The sequence below is a fragment of the Pteropus alecto genome, unplaced genomic scaffold, assembly GCF_000325575.1.
Source record: "Pteropus alecto unplaced genomic scaffold, ASM32557v1 scaffold14, whole genome shotgun sequence".
Classification (NCBI taxonomy): Eukaryota; Metazoa; Chordata; class Mammalia; order Chiroptera; family Pteropodidae; genus Pteropus; species Pteropus alecto.
The window spans coordinates 9,821,537-9,846,785 of NW_006436810.1; the positions used below are offsets into that span (position 1 = coordinate 9,821,537).

The 25,249-nt window shown below is 39.1% G+C and overlaps 1 protein-coding gene across 2 annotated transcripts; it reads right to left on the bottom strand.

The window, feature by feature from the left end:
- Positions 1-42: 42 nt before the first annotated feature.
- VPS4B (vacuolar protein sorting 4 homolog B) lies at positions 43-24,550 on the bottom strand. Of its 2 annotated transcripts, XM_015590843.2 has the most exons (12): positions 24,291-24,550; positions 15,676-15,787; positions 14,330-14,486; positions 13,047-13,136; positions 12,544-12,611; positions 9,131-9,250; positions 6,317-6,473; positions 5,927-6,075; positions 5,339-5,420; positions 3,751-3,970; positions 2,902-3,042; positions 43-1,509 (listed from the first exon to the last, which is right to left on the bottom strand). In XM_015590843.2, exons 1-12 carry the CDS (start codon positions 24,315-24,317, stop codon positions 1,408-1,410), a joined length of 1,425 nt encoding a protein of 474 aa, XP_015446329.1. In that variant the 5' UTR covers positions 24,318-24,550; the 3' UTR covers positions 43-1,407. The 2 variants fall into 2 exon arrangements, with proteins under 2 accessions (XP_015446329.1, XP_006913780.1); XM_006913718.3 differs by lacking the exon at positions 13,047-13,136 and having other exon boundaries at positions 24,291-24,547.
- Between the last annotated feature and the right edge of the window lie 699 nt (positions 24,551-25,249).

Below are 25,249 nucleotides of genomic sequence, written 5' to 3' on the forward strand. Positions count from 1 at the left end.
CCTCTACAGAAGATCCCAAAATAAAGAAGCGTACACAGAATATAGCCAATAGTAGGTTATATCAATTTAATTCACATAAGAACAGCATTTTTCAGGTCTAGGATTTCCATTTAATATCAACAAAATCTGTACAGAAAACCCAAAGGCAACCATGTAGCATAATATGTAAATGTGCAAATATACTTTAAAATGCAATTCATTCTACAGTATCTGCAAAAAACTTTATAGTAATGAAGAAATCTACCTCATTCTAGCTAACTGAATAACTCTTTGCATGTATAGCCAATGCAAATGTACAAGGCACAACTTAGTGTTGATGCTTAAGTGTGTAACATATCCTTAGATTTTTTATTTGAAGGTATTAAAATAACATGATGTTTGTAATTTATTACTTAATGAGACAACAGCTCATTTCTAAAGCTCATGAAGCATTACACCAGTAACACACGTATCGTCAGGACAAATTGTTCCCTGAACTTAAAAGGTAAAAGACAAGATATCTTGCTATCCTACATTTTAAAAAAAAAGTATATATATATATGTATATATATATGTACAGACACACACCCATATCACACACAAGAAACTTCCTATAATCTAAAGGAAGGTCATTCCTTTTAGCAAAAGTTCCCATTACAGTATTCCTGGAGAGTTATTTAAAAAGGACATATTTATTTACTACTAGTTTTGGTCAATGTTACTACAAAAAGACAACGAAATTGACAATTTTCTCCTGCAAGATAAAGACGTCTAATTTAGAAATTCTTTCTCTTGAGATTGCACAGTGAAAGGTATTATTTAGTTAAATATAAAAGCTTGCTGACTTTTAAAGAAATTATTTAAATCTACAAAAAGAAAACGTTAACTTATCAAAAATCAATTAAGAGCCTTGGTTAGAACACAATTCAAAATCTTTTAAGTCCAATCACAGTAATCTTTGCTGTTCTATTACCCATCCCTGAGAGTTAAGATTTTATCATTTTTTATTTTTAATAAAGTAAATAAATTTACATTGATAAGAATGATGCTTAAGAAATTTTTCAAAATATGAAATAAGCCCTATTTCATTTAGTAAAAGAAAAAAGATAAATGCTCTTTACGAAGACCACTCACGATTCATAACAATTTTAAATGTTTGTATCTCAATCAATTTTAATCCTCTGCTTACTGGATAATTTCTATTTTTTTGCCATTCACGTATCACGTATCCTCAATTCGCTGTTTTATAATTTTTGTTAATAGGAGCATTTAATTGGTAATGGAGCAAAAATACATATAAAACTTAAAGGAATGCTGATTCCCTGTGGTAAAAGAGTTTTACTGGAAATAATCTGAGTGCCATCCAAGAAAGGCAAAAATACCTATGAAAGACCATACGTGGTAAACATCTTCCTCGTCGTCTTTGGTTTAGCCTTCTTGGCCAAAATCTTCTGTAAACTTCTTTAATTTCAACAAGTCATGTTCATTGACGGTGGGTTTTGTGCTAGATAGTGACCGTAACATGTCCGACTGCCAAGGAAAAGAGGTAGGGGGCCGCGTTAGCAACAGATCTCAACATCGCGTGGTCAGCATCGTTACTTTCACTTAGGTTAAATCTGAGTATCTGCTGCAGTATGCCGCAAGCTACTGACGATAAACTCTCATTCTTCTCAAGGACCTATTTCATTTAGTAAAAGAAAAAGCTCTGGCCATGTTATTCCTTCACATACAAACTTTTGGTTGCTCACCCTTCGGTTGCTCACAACCTTCAATAGCTGCTCTTTACCCGTCAGTCCTCTTAGCCTGAGGATCAAGACCCTCCAAAACATGCCCCTGATCTCTTTTGTGGCCTTATCTGTTTTTGTCTTAAACAAGAGAGCAGTTTTCCAAGTGCAATTCACAAGGAATATAGTCATTCACTTATACTTCTGTGAAACAGAATACGACTTAATCAAAATCAACTTAATAGAATTTTTAACTATTCATTAAAATTTAGATCGAAATTATATTAAAACTTTGTAAAAGAACCCAAAATTGTAAAAGAACCCAAACTTTAAAAAAAAATCAAAAATTAAAACAAAAAAGGGTTTCTAAATAATTTCTCAGATAAACAGTATGGTTAATTAACACATAAATACATCTATATATGTGTGTGAATGTGTGCACACATTCACATGCATAATTATATATGTATATGTACATACATGTATATATAGCTATGTCTACGAACAAACATGTAAAAGTTTCTCTTCTAGAAGTTACTGTACACTGACAATAAAGCTCTTTGAAAATCTATAACTGAAGCAGAAAAAAATTTTTAAACTGTTTGTAAGAAAACACAAACGTAATAAATGTACCTCTTCAATCACATAAGTTCTTTAAAAAATAATATGCCTTACAAGGTAATAAAGTCTTATAAAGTATTTTAATTCCTTCAATATAAACTATTGAAATGTAATTTTTATGATAAAAATTGTTTCAGAATATTTTAAAGCTTTAAACTTTCTATGTAGCCTTGAGAAATAAAACAGAAATATACCATTACGAATACTATGATGCATGCATGCATTGGGGTTTCTGTATATTTTACAATATGAGATTCAGAAAAAAATCTTTTCACCACTCCTACTTTTTAGTTAAGTCTGGGAAGTAATTTATGCAATATATCTGAGAATTTTGGTAATAATATCCTAGCAATAAGACCTATAAAGTCAGAAACCTATATTTTTGAAAAATAGCATATTCATTTAAAATTAAATTTTCCTCAAGGCCTAAGAAAACATTTTAATCTGTACATTATAAGTGAGCAGTATTAAATAAACATGCTAACATTTTCTTGCTAATCTTACATAACTGAAAATTTTATCTTCGACAAATTACAATGTTTAGAAATCTTTCTTAAAATCAAACAAAATGTCAAACCATGCAAACAACTGGCTCCAAAAGTTTATCTCCAGGGACATCCATCCATGTCATTTCAATGGCACCGGGGTCGCCAGGAGAACAGGGCGTTAGTAGATCATCCACTAAGTTGTTAGGATCAGCTCGTGAAGGTCCTTGAACCTGGAATAAATAGTAACCTAGAATATTTATTTGAACAAATTAAATAAATATTAAGATTTAGGCCATTATCAGGAAATTTGAAAATGCACTATTATTTCACGTTTCATTAAAATGTTTACTTTTGAAAAGAAATAGAATATACAACAAAAAGTGGTTATCTTGGAGTGAAGGAATCGATTTCACTTGATTTTAATTTTTTCTTGATTTTTAAAATATTTTAATATTCCTACAATGAATTACTTATATAATCACAAGAAAATGAGTTAAGAGTAAAAAGAAAAAAAAGAAACAGTTACCTGTGGCTAAGATTTTTTTCTATAATGCTTATTAAGTGGTAATAATCCTAGAGATCAAAAATAGACCTACTCAAAAATTCTCTGAAGTTTCTCCATTTTCTATAGCTGAGAAACTTTCATGGTATTTGGAAAGTTTATTACTGTGAAATTACTGAATGTTTCTGTTCCTCATAACAAAAACTCCTCCTTCAAATATAAGTACAAAATTAAATGCTAATTCATAACTGATATTGCATTGTGTGTTCACCATTCATAGTTAGATTTCTGTCACCACATATTTAACCCCTTTTACCCACCTCTGGTAACCTTAGTCTAATGTCCAGGCCCATGAGTCTCTGTTTGTCCTGTTTGCTGGTTGCTCTTCGAGTTATATCCTACATGTAAATGGCACTGTGTGGTTTTAGTTCCTTACCTTCTTAAAATGAGTGGCTGATTGAACTTTCCTAACGGGCTGCATGAGTGCATCGCGCACAATGATGCTTATGTCTGCCCCCGAGTAGCCGTCGGTTTTCTTCCCCAGCTCCCGGAAGTCCGTTTCTGTCAGGCTGTTCTGAGTGGCCCCCAAGTGCAGTTTGAACATTGCGGCTCGGGCATGGGCCTCAGGCAAAGGAATATAAATTCGTTTCTCAAATCTTAAAATGGAAAAAAAATATATATCAAGAATGTTACTATGTGTATTTCATTTCAATTGAACATTAGGATATTTTCAAGAAGAAACAAGATATTTAAATTTTCTCTTTTCTACAAAGTTAAGCTGAATAAGTTAAATGGGTCCATATGTGTCAGAGTTAAACATACATTTAGGTTAAATAAAGGGAAAACATCCAGAACATGTTACCAAACACATAAAACCAAAATAGCCAGGGAACCAGTTAGGAGTGGTTTGGTCCTTTTCACACAATTTGGGGTGACTCTGGCTACAGTGTTTGTGTATGGGATCCATGACACGGCGCGTCCCACAGGGTCAGTTTCCCACAGAACTATGCCCTGAACCCCTGATCAAGGGAACAATATGATTATGATTAACAGTATGACACAGGAGATGACAAAATAATTCTCTGAATTCAAAATAGTAAAATGACTCAAATCTTATAGAATAAACATATACTTACTATATAAAATGTGTACTTTATTATAATGGGTATAACAGGTACTCAGAACAAATAATTCCATTATCATCACAAATAAACACCATGTTTTATTAACAATAATACTGCTTGCCTTCTTAGAATGTCAGTATTTGGTCATAGGGAGGAAGCGATGAGGGACAATCTAAGTGGTCTGCAAAGATGTCTTTTCCTCCAGGTGTCTCTCTGAGACAATGAGAAGAATCTAAAAAGTTTTCATGATCTCCAGAGTGGTTCAGAAATAGGCCATTTTTCAAAAATAACCAGCACATTTCCTTCCTTGGTACCGAATGGTAATCTAGCAGCCTGGCAGACCATCAGTAGATGGGACAAAAGTGGCAAAAACTGTAGTGTTTTTACCGTGAAAAATTGAAGGAATGGAATAGGGAATTGTGAAGCAGTAAAAAACAGTGAGAGTGGATACATTTCCTGTAGCTCAAGTTTCATATTTAATTTAAAAATCACAGACATACGTTTTTTAACTGAACATGCATCTCGGTTATTATCTTTTAACTTGTGTAATTGTCATTTTGCTAAAGTTTTATATGAAAAATTTTCATTGAAATATCAAACTATTATTTGTAAATTTCTGAAGCATCAGTGCTTACTACGCTTAATCAGAACTAAAGTTAAGCATTAGTTATATTTACCAATGTGAAAGATTCCAGCGTGTGGAAATCTCATACCTTTGATATAGCAGGCAAACAAAGAGATGCCCCCTCTCTTTCTCTGAGGCACAGGGGCAGTAGGGTTAGGGCACATTAAAAAAATTCTGAAAACTTATCAGCACGTCTCCTCACTAGACAGGACGGGAATTAAAATTCACTTGTTACGTCTGTAGTTAGGAATAAGGTATTTACTGCGGCATCATACCTTCGCCTAATGGCAGAATCCAGAACCCAGGGTATATTTGTAGCTCCCAGAACCAAAATTCCATCATTGTCCACACCAACTCCTGCATCAAAATAGGTAATATTTTAAATATTTTATCATTTTAGTGTTCTTCAAAACTTGTCTATATATTGTTAAGAATGTGATGCTTTAACATTTAACTCTCGAGAGTCTCTGAAAAAAAACTGTATTTAATCAAATATCAAATTACTAAAATATGATGCAAATATTCTCGAGAATCAAATCTCCTAGATGGACAAATACTATTAATATTCTTTTCAAAATAGTTCTTGACAGATTTCATTTGAAGTCTACACATTCCTCTTGCTGATATCGTTCCTGGTACAAGTAACATATGCATGTCTTTACTATTTATACCGGCAAGTCCTACAAGATGATTACATTTGGGTAAAAATTATGTATGTATGTGAAAGACACTCAGAATGAAACATGCCATAGATGAAACACGTAGTCTGTTAGAATGGAGAAATTATGCTTGGATTTTTTCATTACTGTGACCATAACGGTTACACAGCAAATACAGACTGTTTTGAAAATCGGTGGCACAACCTTGCATTTGAACCAGGAACTCCGTCTTGATTCTTCGTGCAGCTTCACTCTCATTTTCACTTCTTGAACCACACAGAGAATCAATTTCGTCAATGAAGATAATGGAAGGCTTATTCTCTCTGGCAAGTTGGAATAAGTTCTTAACTAGCCTAAAAGTAAATGAAAGCGTTCAGTTTTTAAAAAATAGTAAATGACACAAGACTTGATGAAAAGATGAAAACAAAACAATCTGCACTATTATAGGAACTCGACTGATTCGACAGAGAAATGAATACCTGTATTATGTCACTTCTCTGAATGTCTATTATTGATGTAAGAAAACTAATACTCTATAGACTGATATAGTGACTACCAGGCAAAGAAAAACTAAACAACCAATTTATTACTTACTTTTCGCTTTCACCTAGCCACTTAGAAACAAGGTCGGAGGAAGATATTGAAAAAAATGTTGAGTTGTTTGCTTCTGTTGCTACAGCTTTGGCTAAATAGGACTTTCCTGTTCCAGGTGGCCCAAATAATAGAATTCCTCTCCAAGGTGTTCTCTTGCCTAAAATTTGCATCAGAAAAAACAACATGAGAATTTCGAAACTGTTAATTTCAATTACCAGAGACATCATCCACACTGAAGAATATCTTGAAGAGGTTTTCACTCTAAAGCTAGCAGAATGAACAAAAATATTTTAAACACATCAATCTAAGGTAAGTCTCAAATGGATTTTATTTGCTCTCTTTAGAGACCACTTTGTCAAAAGTATGTGTACATGGATATAATTCTTCTAATACGAAGTTCACTTGCTTGCTCACTCATTCATTCACCACTGTGTACAGAAGCCACCACACCCAGAAAGAGAACTGTGAACACAAAAGGCTCTCTGGTCATGCCACCCTGAACAAGCCCAATCCCATCTGATCTCGGAAGCTAAGTAGGGTCGGGCCTCGTTAGTACTTGGATGGGACCACCTAGAAAGACCAGGTGCTGTAGGCGTAAAAAATTTTTTTAAAAAAAAGGATTGTAAGCTGACAAGGTCCTTGCAATCTGTGAGGTCAACCAAGGGTTGCCTTGCCTAAAAAAATAAATAAACAAAAGGCTCTTGGCCCTCTGTGCGGGCTCAGCTCTGGGAAGGGGCAACCGCTCAGCCCAGAGGCACCTCTGCCACCTCCTGTACGTGCTGCCTGACGCCAGAATATTGTTGGAGAAACTAACTGCATCCACGGGGGAGGGGCAGCTGGAAGTGTTTTCTTGTAAACATTTACGACCTTTAGAGGAATGAAACTATCACAGTTTGGGTGACCCCTTGTGAAGTTTGGTTCAGTTCCTGATCCACAGGGAAGCACGGATTATTACATGTAGCATACACACTCAAACAGCTGTATGATGAGAAGGGGACTCTACCTTAAGTACCAAAAATAGAACAAGTGAACAAATCAACTCCTTGTATCTCAATTTTGCTAACGAGGAATTATAATGCTAACTAATTAAATAAGGCCTGGGTCACGCCTGCCAATAAAATAGCAAATATATATTTAAAAACCTGCTAAGTGTCAACTGTGGGTGGGTATAGTGTCTGCAAAAGAATGATATGCAGATGACTAATACCAAAACTAAATATTGTTATACTGATTGTTTCTACAGCCTCGACTTTTGCTTCAATTGTTTTCCTTTTTTAATGTTTGCAATTATGTCAGTGTTTCCTGAGTGGGGTACGTATACCATTGGTAAAATATGAAGTGCTTTTAGGTGGTTGACAAATATTTTTTGTTTAAAGAATTACCTTTTGTATTAGAAAAGCATTGATTTTTCCATTTACAATAGATACGAAGCAGTCTTTTAAAATAAAGTTACTAAGATAAAATAAGTGATTTAAAAGTTCAAATACAGGCAAAACAATATTTTGGGGGCAAAATATGATTCTTGACAGATTATCTCTGGGGCGGGGGGGAGAGGAACAGAGGAACTTCTGGGTCACTCGTGCTTTGTGATCTGGCCGATGCTCACGCAGACGTACTCACTTTGAGATAATTTTGAAGGTGAACACTTAGGGTTCCTGCCTGTCTCTGTACATTTATGCTGCACTTCAATAAAAAGTTTGCTCTAAACGTGAGTGATTTAAAGGAAAATATTTTTAAAATAATGATATATGTATATGAAAAAATTTATGAAGATGGCACATAAATGACTCACGTTCAAGAAACACTAGTATAAATAATTCAACATAAAACGAGTTCGACTGCATTTGTGCCTTTACAGGATTATGATGTCCACTTTCACACTGTTAGTGTCACATTCTTGAAGTCGGTCTGTAAGTGGTGCCTTGAAGCTAGGTGGCCAACGGCTGGTTTGCTCTTCATCCCTGCTCTATGCGACTTCACTGTCTAGACCTGTTCACTGTCTAGACCCGCTCAGTATGAGCCAACATTAGATTTGCTCTCTACATAAACCAGCCTGTTTTTAAAAGGAAAAACCTCTGTTTCTCTGTTAGACTGTGGGTACAGTCAAAGCACAAACAGGCTGTCAGTCACAAAAGGACAATGCAAAGGAAAATCACCCACTGGAGCTGTCACTTGAACTACACCCAGATGGCAGGTCAGCTGTGCCCCCCAGTGCCATGCGCTTGTCCGTGTGCTACCAGCGGACACTCACTTTATCCAAGAGCGTTAAGTACTCCTTACTCCTCTTTATAAGACGTGGACATACTCCTATAAAACTAGTACATGTCCATTACAAAAAATTCAGATGAAATTCAAAAGAAAAAGTGAAAACCAACCACCTTATCTCCTGAGTACACATTAGCATATTTATGTCGATCCAACTACACTTACTTCTCAGCACACACATTTATTTATCAAATGTGGAATCACACATACATGTGTTATAACTTGCTTTTTGATCTTTATAATACATGTGGATGTTCTCCCATGTCAAAATTTCTCGATGTAGCTGTACACTGTATTTTAGTCAGTGCACAGTACACCACTGCATGTTGATGATTTACCTGGCTGACACTGAGGATGTTTTGCAGTATGTATATTAAAAATATGTATATGTAATAAATATCTTTGTGTAAAGGTTTCTCGCCGCCTTAAAATTTAAGGTAATAACTCATGATATGGTGAAAAGAATTCACGATGCTTTACCTCAGTCATTAACATGGTTTCAGAAAATCATCAAAATCATCCAAAAAAATTATTTGAAAGTTGTCTCACCTGTAAAAAGATGAGGGAATTTAATAGGCAATATCACGGCCTCTTTAAGTGCTTCTTTGGCTCCTTCAAGACCAGCCACATCACTCCATTTCACGTTTGGTCTCTCTATGACAATGGCACCTACAAAAAATTATGTCATCTTTAAGGACTAATCCATTAAATGTAGAAGATAACATGAAATAACGCGTTGAGGAAATACATGATAAAACTGTCTTGAAAAGTTTTACGTACTGAAACTCTTTCTGAAACGGTGTGATGCGGAAGCAGCTCTAGGGAGCAGTGGGTGGGAGCCGGGAACCTGGGGTGGGTGGCTCGAAAAGCTGGGCTAAGTCACTTTCCTATGACGGCTTCCTCACTGCGAGATGAAAATCATATCATCTCCCCAAACTACTCAGACAGGTTAGTGTGAGGGTCAAGTGACCTTATGTTAGGTAAGGTGGTTATAATGTTTCGATGCATTAATTCTGGAGTATTGGAAGTACTTGTTCAATGGGGGCTGATCTATTTCTCCTTCTAACTAAAACAAAAGCAAACAAAAAACCCAACCACCACCACTACCACCACCACTATCAAAGAAATGGTGATCTAATATTTTCCTTTAACCAAAGAAAGAAAATATACTTAACTATGAGACAGACATAAAGAAACTGAAAGATGAACAGGTAGAAAGGAGCAGGGAAGGGAGGGGAAGGACGGGAATGATGGAGGAGAGAGAAAATGTACCCTTATAGATCTGTAATACTTTCACGAGATTCGCCAAATTTTCTGTTTGGCTTCTAAACAGACCTATTTACAAGTTTTGTACATTAACAAAGTTATTTAAATAATTTAGTTTTTGAATGTAATATATTCAAAAGCCACAGCAATTGCTGCAGTAAGAGTCCACAAAAGATTTCTTTTACTATTGCTTATTGGCAAAACTTTCTAGTTTATCTTTCATCAAACGTTCTTTCAATTTTCCAGTATGTAGAAACTGCTCAACCACCAACTACTGAGCAGCCTGTTCAAAGGTGACGTGTATTTGTTTTAAGTATAACAAAACATCACCACTTACACAATCTACTGATTACCTATGAAATTAGTTTTATGGATATTTCTTCTTGTTAGCAAACATCTATTATTCTAAGAGTAGTTATACTCTGCAACTTCCCTAATAATGAAAATCTTTAGCTAGATTAAAATTAAATAAAACCATCAGCACTTTTTGCATTCTAGATTTTCTAAGTGTGAATTAAGAAAGCCAATTCACTTTTTATTTTCTATGTTCCATTCAGATTAGTAACTCTACATGAGAAAAAATTTACATCCTCAGAGAGGATTTGTGTTAGTTAAACAAAAGTAAATTTACTTTATATATAAGCATCATGTGGTCAACTAAAGTTTTTTGCTATGGATTTTCTAAATATGCTATAATTTATCTTCACATTTAACTAATACTTTTTTCCTTAAGTTTTAGATGACTTTGGAATGTTTAGTGATAAAAGATTATTAAGATAAAAGTATTATTAATTACTGGACATTGCTTAATGGTTTGTAAAATTTAAAAGAGGGGAGGGATTATTGGAAAATAAAAGCCAAATAAGTCGATTGTTTCCAATTATATAAATTTATCCAGTTTTTGATTATACTACTTATTACACTAATATATTGTTTAATTTCAAAAGTCAATGAATATCAAATGTAGCTAACAAAAAATCATAACCTCTTAATTTTAACAATCGAATATTGCACTTAATGTCATAACCTAAAACAAAAGTAAAAGGTTTAAAATACTGTTTCAGAAAAAAAGAGGAAAAAGTAAACTATATTATACAATGAAGTAGATCAGCAAACTATTAAATTAAAAGCTGCAAAAAAAAAAAAAAAATGATTCTCAGACAGAAAAAGCTGGGACTCCTTTCATACTCCACACTTCATCCTGACAGTCCAAATAAATTTCCTCATTTAAATGTTTTATGCATGTCTATTTTTATATTTCTCTGGTCCTTATCATTACTGATTTTTAAAGAGAAATTTCCTATTAAAAACTGGGTTGTATTGTTTTCAAAATCAGAGATGCAATCCAATTTTTACTGGGGTTAGGCAGAGCTCGAGAGAAGGGGAACAAACTGAAACCGAGAGGACAGAAAAAAGCTTTTTGCCTTACAACTGAAATAAGGCCACTTGGCACGGACCACTGGGTTGGCCAACAAAACTCAGTACAAAGTACGTGACCCCACTGCTCTAGGTGGTGGTGGTGTGGTAGTGGAAACACAGGTCTGCCCTTGGACTACCTCCACCACTGAAGTTCTTGGCATATAAATACATCCTCACTAACTGTAGTGTTTTCAAGACACTTACAGTATTCTGTACATCCCAGTGGGGTTGGTGAGACAGAAATGACGTTACAGAAATGACGTTACCGAAACAAAGAGCCCAGAAGAGCGAGGTTAAAGGTCTGGCCCAGCTAGGTACAATCACCACTCACTAACAAAAGCTGAGCCTATACAATGGAAATCCACCCCTGTTTTGTATTCTATTTGGCAAGATTCAAATTAACAAAATACATAAAATTCAACTTGAAAAATCAAAGAACAATCTAATCTCAGTAATAAAGAAGCCAGCAATTAAATAGATGACTTTTTAGATACACGAAGCTATGATTTATTGAGTTTCTATAATTTCTCTGATATAATATTAAGCAGTTTTTACAGTGTCAGTTATCTTTAACAGCCCTGAGAAAATATTATTAATTTTTATTATGGACCTGGGGTCTCAGACTCTGAGATGGAACTTGCCCAAAATTTAACTAGCTGACCTGGAGTGGAATCCAGATCTGAATGGAACCAAAATCGACCCCTCCACATCATACCACGAGCCTACTGAAGAGAACGAAAGGGCTTTTACAGATGCGGAAGGTAAAAACAGAAAGTGAAAAGAGATAAATGTAAATGGCAGCGCTGAAACAGGATTAAAAAGTAGACAGGAAGAGCAGGCAGGAAAGATGAAATCAACCATAAATGCATAAGCTACAGCAATGAAAGCCAGTGTAAGTCTTAATTCATTCTGCTCCTCTGACAGGAAATTTTAGTACCATCAGCTATGATAGCGTGCTAATGGTATAAATGCTACCTTCCCTAAAAGGGGGTAAATAAGATAAAATAAAAGAGAGGAAGTTGACTGACAGGCTCGTTAAGGTGGATATAAAACCAAACAACATATTTACTGCATAGAAAGAAACCAACTCTATAGAGACCCCATAGAGTAAATCCTATGAAAATGACCACAAAGCCAGCATGTGACCACTGGGAACTAAAGCCAATCCTTGAACCTCATCTAAATATAGGGAGGAAAGAAAGCAATTCAAACAGACAATTCATTATGAGACTTGTTTTTAAATAAGATAGTAAATTTAAAAATGAAATCTAAGCAACCTTGAAGTTGATTCTGCAGTTTCTTTTTTTCAGGATCATCAGATTCTCCTTCCCCATCACTGTCATTCCTAATAAAAAGAATTTAATATATTCAAATGATCATTGTTCTCAAAATAAGGCAAAAATGAAGAAAGGTTAACTTGAAATATCTGTAATATAAATGGCAAAATAAGATATTCACACTAAAGTTATGCTTATTTTACTACTAAGAATATATTAACTATTAGGTTTATTACTTATCAATATGAAATCGTAAACAGGAAAGGGGCAAAAAGACCAGAATGAAGTCAGGAACTAACTTCAAATTCCCACGACATACCCTTGTATGTGTTCATTCGTAAGTGCGCACTCCACGCCTCATTCCACAAAAAGATTTAAGATGAATTACAGGAGTTGTAAACGACAATAAAACGCCAGGACCAGGCAGACTACAGAGCAGAACAAGAAGCTGTAACTAGGAAGGTAATACCCAACGTTAGGGTACGGAGGTCTATAACCCTTACTTAGTTCGGAGGTTCCAAAGGATGGATGAAGCTTCAGACAAAAATGAACCAAAACCCAGGAATAAGTTGATCCATCCAGACATTTCACACCTAGGAGTTTATTGAGGAAATAATTTAAAATGAGTTCAAAGATTGGCTCCATGGAGAATCAGGCCCACTATTCGAAACAGGAAAACAGAAGAATGTGTGTTCAGTCACAGAGACTAACATAGGGTAGAATAAATCGTAATCTTAATAAAAAAGATGTTGCAGAAATAGTGTATTGGAAAGATGTTCAGGATGCAATGTTGAGTAAAAACTGATGGAGCAAAAAAATGTGGCATTACATCATTTTTGTTCGTTAACCCTTTAATGAAAGTCATGCTCTTACAGAAGTACATGTGGGCTTAGGTGAGTATCATTTTTTAAATAGAAGATACGAAGGTGGATAAAAAGCCTGACAGGTTTCATTCCCAAATGGGACAGCCTTGGCTGTAGGGTGGTGGGGTTACGGGCAGTGCAGAGCCTGCAAACTGACCCGCCAAACCTCCCTCCGAACCCCTCTCAGCACAGAGCTGGGCACGCACACACCGAACAACAAACTGCGTCTGTCAGTGGCATAGTCCCTGCTCAGGAAGACATTCCAAAACTGGGTTTCGATGCTTCTAAATTATGTTGCGTTAATGTCTTTACAATGACAAAATAAAAGCAAATCTAAAGCAAATCTACCTCAAAAACTTTACAGAAGATATTCAAAAACTTAATCACATTATTGAAGTTATTTTTTATTTTGTCCACATGGTCAGTACTAAGAGTCAATAATGCTAGTCACAGATTTAATTCACGGATCCCTCCTATAATTTTAAATTTCAATATTACAGAATGGCCAGAGAGTGAAGAATTGAGTACCATTCCTACAAATGTTTCATCCTGCTACTACCAAGTGCTCACGGAGGGTCATCTGAGGTATGTCGTACTCTAAACTAGGTAAACCAGGGGTCAGCAAACTTCTCTGTAAAGGACCAGACAGTCAATATTTTAGATTTCGTGGAGCATACAGTCTCTGTTGCCACCACTCAACTCTCCTGGTACAGCACAAAGGCAGCCACAGGCTGCAGGTAAACAAGCAGGTGAGGCTCTGCTCCAATCGAACTTTATTTACAAAAACAGGCGGCAGGTCAGATTGGGCCCACGAGCAATGGCTTGCCAACACTTAGTTTAAACAAAAGAAATTCATTTCACAAACACAATTTAATTTTGTCTTTAATCAGATGTAATAAAATCTAACACTCTAAAATGCATACCCCTTCTCATCAGCTGGACTCGGCTGTCCCTCCTTCACTGGCTTCTGCGGTCTCTTCTCTTTCTTTTTCAGGTACTCCTTCAGCTTTTCTGCGCGATCAAGATACTCCGTACACTTCACCCTTATACTCTGCTTGGCCTTATCCCCCTGGGCTTCATCTGTTGAAGGGAAATGAGAGAGGTTTCTCTATCAGTGTCCTACGCAGGCAGGCTTCAGCTATTAGATACACCTTTAAACGAAGGAAAGCTATTTGAGGGGAGGAAGATCACCTCCAGCTCATCGCAACCAAGGATTATCAACTCTTTCTACTCCTTCCTCCAGCAGGGCTGGAGGCCATCAGTGGGTGTGAGTCACAGAGAGATCTGAGCAAGACCCTACCATATTTTAATGTTACCCTACCATACCATATTTTAATGTGACCCTACCATACCAATGTTAATAAGAAGAAATTACTTAATTTTCTATGGGTTTCATACTCTTCCTTATATTTTGTATAGGTAGTTGAAAACTCCTTGTCTCATACAAAACCAATTATAAGACAAATAGAAATAAACCAATATTAACCATTTCCATTAATGTCTACATTAGCTTTATTTCAGAGTATAAAAAGTGACAGAAATGCCATCTATTTTGTGTACCACTGATACAGTAATTTTACTACCTAGAAGCTTCTGTGAGGGCTGTGTGAAGTCTTTGGGCAATACATGCAGTGCCTGGGATTAGCTCCACGTGCCTTATGTCTTCTGATTCGTTCTCAGTTTCACTTAATTTGACAGAAAAAACCTCAAAATTAAATGTAGAAGCCCAAAAGAAAATAAATGATCCAACTGCTAAAATTTTTATTTAAAAACAACTTTAAGTTTACCGGGAAGATGTCCTTTTAAATATCTCATTTCGCTACGTTCAGCACTGGGCTTCAGAAAACCATTTCTCCCGCACTGCTGTACCCCAGTGCCTGACATGTGGTAAACATGCAACGTTTGGAAAATACATGAAAGAACTGTTTTCCAACCCATTTTAAAAAGAGTATTTTCAAACAGGTGCTTAGAAAATGAGGAGGTTCACATTATTTAACCTGGGTATATTACCAATAAAATAAAAACTCATTTCCTTTGACTATATGACATTTTAATGTGTTTAGGTACGCAAAGTAGTAGTACCTATGATAGCCGTGCACGCTTGTTAGCCAAGTACCTAAAAACTGTCTGGATGAGGACTAAGAAAGCCAGTGGGATTTTGCAAATTGATGGCTTAGAATTTTCTGGTATTATATTTCAATTTTTATAAATGAACTAGGATAATTTTCTCTTTTTGTGTTTTTAAATGAAAAACAAACTGTGGCCTTACATTTAACGACATGGAGAAAATACTGCACAGCATGCTGGTAGAGCTGAAGGGCTTCCTCATAGTTCCCGGCCTTGTCTTCCTGGGCTGCTTTGCTAGCAAGATCTATCGCTTTCTGTTCAAAGACAGGCAAAATCATACCGTCAAAATCAAAGGATAAGTGTAAGTTTGAAGTACATAATCATTTGAAAAGTTGTTTTTTTAAAAAATAAAATCAACCTTAAAACAAATTCATCTTTTTTCCTAAGTCACAATAGCATTTTATTATAAATTATAACTATAAAATGCAAATTAAATGTGTTACATGGGTAAATGCTATCTGAATACGACTTTACTTAGAACCACTTGCTAAGATTCTCACATAATTTTTACTTAACAAAAAGTGAAGCATAGGGCTAGTACAGAATAATCAAAAACCCAAAAATTCAAGTTAAAAAGCACTTAGGGAAATTCTCATAATCAAATGCTGCTATATCTAAAGCATATAACAGTAAAATGTAAATAGGTAAAACCCCTTCAGAAGCAATGAGGCAGTGAAATATCAAGAATCAGAAAAATACCCAAATCTTTTAACCTAGTAATTAACTAAAAGGTTTACTGAGCAAAGACAGTCACCAGAAAGGTCTTTTAAAGAACAAAAATAAACCTTGGGAGTTTATGTTTAAACAGTAAATAGATGCCACACAATGGGAAATTACAGGATCATTAAAATAATATTAAGAAACATTAGTAATAACATGGGATGTGTTTACAATGGAAGTTTTGAAAAGATACAATTTTTACATGCAGCACAGGTTCAACTATTCGAAATAACAGGAAAAAACAAGCATAGGAAAAAGATGGGAAGGAAATTTAACAGAACTTATCTTTGATAAGTTTTCTACTTTTTCACATTTTCTAAAAGTGTTCATAATGAACATGGACTATTTTTGAAGAATCAAAAAAAAAAAAAAAACTCCCCAAAATAAATCCATACAAATATGTCCAACTGACAAAGATGCAAAAGTAAATGGTGGAACAACGGGCTTTTTAAGAAATGGTGTGGGAACAACTGGATTTCCAGCAGCAAAAAGAGAGCGAGCATGTGCTAGAACCTCGACCTCCCACTGCACACAAAATGGATTATGGACTTAAATATAAAATGTAAAACTATAACACTTAGTTCTGAGATTTGACATCGAGGGCATGATATATAAAAGGAAAAATGATAAATTGGACTTCATCAAAAACTTCTCAAAAACTATTGGTCTGTAAAAGATCCTGTTAAAAAAGGGTGAAAAGACAAGCTACAGACAGAGAGAAATATTTGCAAACCACACATCCAGCAAAAGACTGGTATCTGGAATAAACAAAGAACTCTCAAAACGCAACAGTTAAAAAAGAATCCAAGTAGAAAATGGGCTAAAGACATGAACAGACATTTTAACAAAGAGGATATACAGATGGCAAATAAGCACATGAAAAGATGTTCCACATTGTAAGCCATTTAGGGAAATGCAAATTAAAACCACAATGAGATATCACTACATATCCATAAGAATTGCTAAAAAATAGTGACAATATCAAATGCTGGTGAGGATACAGAGAAATGGTCACTCATACATTGCAAGTAGAATGTAAAATGGCATAGCCACTCTGAGAAACTGTTTTTTTCCCCAAATCTAAACATGCAACTATCATACGAAGCAGCAACTGCATTCTTGGGCAATCGTCCCAGAGAAGAGAAGACTGTGTTCACACACAAACTTTTTCACGAATGCTCCAGATGTCTGTCCATGACTGCGTGGTAAACAAACTGTGGCATATCCACAGCACGGAGAACTACTCAGTAACGAAAAGGAACAAACTACTGATACACACGACTCAGGTGAATCTTGAGGGAATTATGCTAAGTGAGAAGGACCAAGCCCAAAAGGTTACAGACTTTATAATTCCACTTATATAACCTTGAAATGACAACACAGAGATGGAGAACAGAGATGACAACACAGAGATGGAGAACAATATTGGCAGGAGGCAGGGATGGTGAGGGGAAAAGAGGTGACTGTGGGTGTACAAGGGCAACGGGAGGGTCTCTGTGGACAGGGCCACTCTGTATCATGACTGCAGTGGAGGACACAGGAACCTGCACGTGACAGAATTCCTGCCCCCTTGCCCCCGACACACACACACGAGGACAAGTAAAACTGGGGAAATCCGAACATGTTCAGTGGGATGTATCAACGTGAAAATCCTGGTTGTGACACCGCTAGTTTTACAAGATGCCACCACGTGAGATGACTGGGTGACGTGGTAGCATCTTGTAACAGGATCTCCGTATTACTTCTCACAACCACATGTGAATCTATAATGATCTCAAAACAAAATTTAACTATCTTTAATTTTTAAAATACACAAACATGCAAATAAAGACCAAGCATGGTTTATTACAACTGGATTAATTTAAGTAGTAAAACTGTATTCAACAGAAATAAGACCTAGTAGAAAAAAAATGATCATGGTTATGCTTTATGAAAAATAAGCATATAATTAAGGTAAAAAAAATTATTGAAACAATCCCCAAACCAATCATATGCAAGAGTATTATGTTTTGAAGCAGTTTCTGTGGACTGCACATAGATGGGATGAGAGCTGTAGGAGGGACGAACAGGCCCTCACTGGAGGGAGGAAAAATAAATCGTGTGTTTTACAACTGATAAAATGTAGAAATTACACGTTTCCCAGTTCAAACAGCCTGAACTTAAAGCTAAATTCTCAACAGTCTGGTAAGCTAGGCAGGATATGAAAGGTAGAGGCATAGCACACGGTCACCTGGGTGGGGAAGGGGCGTCAGTGTGCCTGGTCACGTAAAAATGCATCCAGAAGGCTCAGTGGCTCCCACGCAACAGAAACTCTCCCTCACTCTGGCGTAATGTCCTTCTCACGTTATTCTGAATCGCTTTGCCACTCACCTCTTCAGCCACTTGATCTGTCATTCGCAGTCAGTCCTCTTAATAATCAGTCAGGCCTTAATAATCTAGCTCCGATTACCGTCCCAATGACTTAAACCAGCCTTTCTCTGATGATGGACATGTCTGTATTTGCACTGGCCAGTATGAAACCACTGGCGACATATGGCTTCTGAGCACCTGTGGTTAGTGTGACTGAGGAGTGAGTTTTAAGAAAAAATTAAATTTAAGTAGCCACCTGTAGCTACTATACTGGATGGCGCACGTTAAACCTTTGATCGACGATGGTTTGAGAATACACACGTTTCCCTGCTGAGTCCTCCACTTCACCTTGTTTCTGTCAGCATCTTCCATTTTAACTGTCTCGTATGGTTTGAGAGAGCTAATAATTCTTTCAGAATACAATCCTGACCACCTCCACTGCTACCATCCTACTTCGATCCACTATCACATTTGTCACGACTGCCTGGTCTCCTCACCGGTCCGCCTGCTTCCACACTTGCCACCCTACAGTTTATACAGCAAGCAGGGAAGGGCACCCTTTGATGGCTTCGCCCTGCAGACATGAAAACTCAAGCGCCAAGTCATGATCTACAAGGCCTTCAGTGCCCTGGGCCCTGGCTCCCGCTGGGTGTCACCTGAAACCCCCTGGTCCGTCCTCACTCCGGCAGCCCGTGCAGTGCTGATCGCTCAGCCGAGAACACTCTTCCCTGCGCTTCCGAGACGGACCCGTGACGGTCTCCTTTTCAGTCACAGTTCAAATGGCAAGTCCTCGGAGAGGCCCTCCCTAATCTGCTGCAAAAGCACACTGCCTCCCCGCCTTCCGCGCCCCCCGCCCCTGCACTCCTACCCCGTCACCCCATTCACCCTCATGCTCACCTGCACGCTCACCCACCGGCCATCTCCCGTCTACAAAGGACAGAGACTGCATGTGGAGCGCCGCTTTACCCCAGAGCCTCACACAGTGCCTGGCACGCAATAAAATTGTTGAACAAATGGGGAAAAAAAAAAAAAGTCCCCTATCACTTCCTCAAAATCTCCCTCTCGGTTATTCCACGTCTGTCGTCTCTAACAACGATTTCTCTCCACTAGACATTTTCGTCGGCATACAAACTGCCCTCCTTTAGAAGTCCTTTGTTGACACCAAAACACCAGTGAGCTTAGTTCTGTGTCCCTGCTACCTTTCAGAAACCAAATCTCACCAGAGCAGCCTCTTCTCTTTCCACTCCCTTCCCCCTCCCCCCCCACTTACCCTTCAGCTCAGCCCTTCGGACCCCGATCACACCCACGCCACTGCTCAGGGCAAGGCTCTCCATGCAGCCGGCTCCAGCTTCATCTGCATCTCCTGACGACAGTCTTCAAAACCTGCCGCTCCCTTCCTGAACACTGCCCTCTGCTGAGCTCCCCAGCACCGGCTCTCCTCCCACCTGACAGCTGCTGCTCAGTCTCCTTTGCTGACTCTTCCTCTGGTACGCAGTGCTGAAATATCAGGGTTCCTCAGGGTGTGGGTGGGAGCCCACTTCTTTCTGATTACTCCCTATATAATCTGTTTCTGATGATTTAAGCTGATTATCTTTATGCTGACGCCCGCATTTATTCAATTTTAAAACATATTACTCTTTTGTTTAAAATCCTTCCAGTGGCCTGTTTCTGTGTATGGGGGGGTTTGTTTTGTTTGTGCCGGTCCTCTCCCATTAGAACATAAACTCCATGAGGATGGGAGTTATGTCTACTGAACCCACTTTTTCACATTCCAGAGTGTAGCAGAGGCTGGCAAAAGACTGGATGAATATATTACCCCAGGGTGACTCAGGATCCAGTCATCGACACAGAAGTATAAAGGTTGGGAACATCGGGGACTGTCCTTTTCAGGTAAGACCATGACATGTCCAACTAGAAAACACCGGGACACTGGGTAAACTCTGCAATCACCGGAGGAAAGATGTGTCAGCCCCTGCCTGCCCAGGCGAATTCTTTTCCCTGGGCTCCTGAGCCCATGCCCACCTTCCTCCTGTGACATTTACTCCATCAATTTTATGCCACTCTACTGTCCTCCCAACCAAACCTTTCCCGTTTCGTTGGGGCCTTCCTCCGCATAAAATATACGTAAATCCCACCTCAGACTTGAATACAAAACACAAACTGAAACACACCAGCTCTCCCCAGTTCTTAGGTTCCCCTCTAGCTACAATCTTAGTTCTTTTTCATGTCCTCAGCAAAATCTCAAGTTCATCTCGATTTCTTGATTCCTCCCACGTCGATGCTTCCTCCTCCTTGGCTGTCAAATCTCTCACTTACCTAGCTGCCCCTCTGCAGCATTTAACCTATTAAAATACCTGGACGCGGCCTTCACCTGTGGCCCTCGTGGCATCACTCCCTCCTGGTTTTACTCTTGACAATGTAACGATTCTTTTTCAGGTTCCCCTTTCTCTCGCTTTCTACAGGGTCTGTTTTTCCTCATTCTGTAAACTCTCCAAGATGCTCCCAACCTCTGCCACCATCTGAATGCTGGTGATGCCCAAATCCTCATTTCCAGCCCAGCCCTCTCTCTCTAGTTCTACATTATGTACCTGGTTTCTCACCGGACATTTCCCCTCGATTGTCCCCAAAGGCATTTCAAACTCAGGAAGTTCAGGATCTCCCTGGCCTCAGATAGGACCCTGTCCTTGTAATCCCAGAACCAGTGCCTACCCACTCACACATCCAATCGAGGATCTGGAAGAAAACCCAGACCCCCCCCCTCCCCCCGCTTTCACTTTCCAAATGCAGACCCAAGGCTGATTGTTCGCCCTCTTCAATTTGTGTCGGATCAATCCCTTCTCCTTTATTCCAGCAGCTACACGACTTCGGCCCTGACCTCTCCCATCACACAGAACCCTGCCTAACTGGTCTCCCTGCTTCCAGGTTTGCTATGTCCCCTGTATGCCTGATAGTTCTGCTGTAAAACGAAAACCTGAGCACATGAGCGTCTATGACTCCCAATCTACACAGCAGGATGAGGACCAAAGATCTATGTGCAGCGCGCACAGCTCTCCTCATGACATGGCCTAACCAGGCTCCCCGTCCCACCCCGCACACTCAGTCCCAGTCATGCCCAACTACTGAGACAACACAGACAACTCAGACTCCAAGCTTCACTGTACTCTCCACGCAGAATACCCAACCCCACTGTCTCCCTGTAAAACTCCAGCTTCTCCGAGGCTCAGCAGTCGTGGTCCTCCTGCTGCAGAGCCGTCCCAACAGCCCAGGCGGCCTATTCCTGTGCTTCCTGTAGGTTTCCACACCCCTGGACACACTTCCAATAATCACACAGTATCCTGTTAGTCACTTAACGTGTCTGCTTTCACATCAAAATAGAAGCCCTTGGAAGTCAAGGATAATCTTTTATGATTCCCCAAGAGTTAGCAAAATTCATGGCATAACACTCAAAATATTTAGGACTAACCTTTGAGTTCCATGCTACTGCTTTACTTGCAATTTCTCCCAACCCTTTCTCACCAAAGTTTATTACATTTCTAGACTGAGGCATACGTTTTTTCTCTGCCTGAATGAAACTCACCTACCTATCCAAGCAAGCATAATTTTGTAGTGAAAATAACACAAACTTGTAAGCAGGCAGACCTGGATTCAAAACCCTTCAACATTTATTAACTGTATGTCTTTGGGAAAATCTAACCTTAATTAAAGCTTCGGTTCCTTATACTGCAAAATTGGAATAATTCACCTTGAAGAGCTGTTCTGTGGATTAAGTGAGATCACATTAAACATCAGGCAATTACTGCCAGTATCTTTCACTTTACCTAAGCTCACAATCGCCTCCTCTGTGGAACATTTCTCATTTGTCCTCTGAGAGTTAGATCTGCTCTCCCACACTAACTTCTAATTCTACCATAGCACTTATTACATTATTTTATAATTTTCATTTTTAGTTATCTGCATTCCTTTGTTAGGTTATAAGCATCTGGCTACAGGGGTTTTTGCCTTGTTCGGTGGGAATGTTATTCATTACTTGAGTATTTTGCATCCAAGTTTCCTAGGTTCGAAGGTTGAAAAGGTTGAATGAGAAAGTTTACCATTAAGAGAATTATAACTTGATACTTCTCCCTGCTTAGTACAAGCAACTATGCCTTTAATGTGGGTCCATCTTTAGCCCATTCGCTGAAGAACATGCAACAATCCTATTCAAATACGATGCCAACAGACTACAGAATGAAACTGCAAATCTTCCAAAAGAAAAAAAAGATATCAATAAATGGACAAAAATCATGTTGCAGAATGCCCAAATCAAACCAAGGATGACAGGATGGGCGTTTCAAAAGAAGTTATCTTTGCTATGCATAGAAACAATACTTCTATGAAATGACCAATATTTCTTTCCAAGTACATTTACCAAAAACCCTTTCTGAATGGGGCTACAAAAAACTACTGTCAAGTGAAGACTGTTGTATTTTAGTGTAATGCAATCTTGTTGGAAAGGTACATTAATCAACACGTGACTTGTTCTTTATTCTAAGAAATGTCAGTTGAAATTTTAATATTTTATGAAAGATATAAACATTCATTTTCATAATCTTTTGGGTTGATTCTCAAGATAAAAGTCCTAAGCAAGCCCCTTTCCCCTCCACTCTTTTTTGTAAAATTTTGGTTTCTATTTAAATGGGTCTACTTTCAGAGGTCTTTCGTCAGGATCAACGATGATAGGTCAAGTAGGTCCTCCATTATCCTTGGTTCCTGTACCAGGCACTCAACAAATGCCTTTTAAACAAAGTATTGCAAGACCAAGACAAGGATTCAGTATAGATATTTCACCCTACTCTTTGGTCCCACACTGACCTGGTGATGGGGCATTTCGAGGCCAAGCCACATTCTAAACCCCATTGAAGCCCTAGACCCACTGAGGATGGGAGACACTTTCAGAAATTCCTTTTTCTGTGTCCATTCCACAGAGGTCTAACGATTAAACCCCACTGAAGCCCTAGACCCACTGAGGATGGGAGACCCTTTCAGAAATTCCTTTTCTGTGTCCATTCCACAGAGGTCTAACGATTAAGTCTAAAACTTAGCATCCCATGATATACGTATAAACCATCGTGCTCACTGCTGTGGGGATGGGGAGGCGAAGCCACAAAGTAATTTAAAAATATTCCCTGCTCTCATATATTACGTTTTGGAAGCCACAGGAGAGCGCACCTAAACTCATATGCTCAAAGAATTCAGGGTTTCCGCAGACTCCGAGGCTGCGCTCACGTTCCTATTCACCCGACAGCGCGAAAAGAAGGGCTCTGCTATAGCAACTGGAGGAACGAAGAACGAGGACCACCCTATCGTCGACTGGTCCAGGGCACTGCTGTGTAAACATCACGTTCCTTCCACCCTCCCTTACACTGAATAAAGCGTCTGTTCACGGCTCTGTCCAGTGCGGTGCAGACCCGGCTGGTTTGAAAAAAATAAAGAAAGAAAGAAAAGCCTCGACCAAAGTCAAGAGTCTCGGAAAGCCAATGGGCTCCGGAGCCCCCGGAAGCTGGCAAAAGGAAGCGGACTCTCCCACCTGCACCTGGGCGCCGCCTCCGCCCCGCACCAGGGGCGCGGCCGCTTCTTCCCTCCTCCCCGGCCCCCGCCCCGCGCTTCCCCTCGGCGCCAGCTTTACAGGGGGAGGGTGGGTAGTGATACCTGGAGGTTGGACGTGGTGGACGCCATGGCGGAGATCCGAGGCGGCGCCCTAGGGAGGAACGAGGGCAGAGGACCAACAGCAGCGACGTCGAACCACGCCCGGTGTAGCCCCAAACGCACGCAGCCCGGTGAGGCTCTCCGGCGGCTTCCCTTCCGGAACCCGTTCCAAAGCAACACGCCGCTCCCGGAGCCGCCAGACCCTCCTCACAAAACTTCCGCAATCCCAAGCCCCTCCGGGCTCGCGTCCCGCCTCTTGCCTGGGCACTTCCGCTTCCGTCATCAGCGCGCGCGCGCCCCAGTCCTCAGCCATCCGGGTCTCGCCTCAGCCTGGGGCATCGCGAGGCTGGGAGAGGTGTTCCTGAAGCCCACCGAGGGCCTGGCGGAAGTCGGGCTGGGCGCAGGCGCACTGCCGCTGCGGCGCAGGGGCAGGGAGGCCACCTCAAGCCGAAAAAGCGATTCTTGTTTCTTCTTTTTCTTATACTTTAAGATGAGTTATTATTGGCGCTGGCTCATGTTCGCCTACGTCATGGCGCATGCTCTGTCGCTCTAAAGCCTTTGAGTTGAAAAAGGTCATCCCATCTCCAAGACCCATGGGGTGTGGACTTTGGATTTGTTACTGTGCCCGGCTTACTGTTTTCTCATCTAGAAGGCGGGTGATTGTAGACGTCAGGGTTGTGAAGAATACTAGTGGTGCTGGGTAAGGCGCATAGCACGGTGACGGGTGAACATTAAGGTATCAGTACGTGGTAGCACTTGTTACTGCTCACACTTTACACTTCATCCAACAAGCATTTTTTTCAAATGGTTATTGTCATGGGTCTACAAGGCCTTGAGAATATATATATTTTTTAACTTAAAAACGTTATAGTCGTTTAGCCAACCCAGGAAGTGACCCCCCCTTTACTTTAGCAACCATCTGGCGCTACACACAATTATAATAACATTGACTATATACCCTA

Bases quoted from the DNA above. Each gene is read 5' to 3' on its own strand.
- VPS4B (XM_015590843.2), bottom strand. From the start codon at position 24,317: ATGGCGTCCACCACGTCCAACCTCCAG. The intron at 15,788-24,290 runs GTATCACTACCC...GTCTTTGAACAG, and splicing joins CCACCACGTCCAACCTCCAG to AAAGCGATAGATCTTGCTAG. The intron at 1,510-2,901 runs GTTTGACATTTT...TTTCCTTGGCAG, and splicing joins TGGAGCCAGTTGTTTGCATG to TCGGACATGTTACGGTCACT.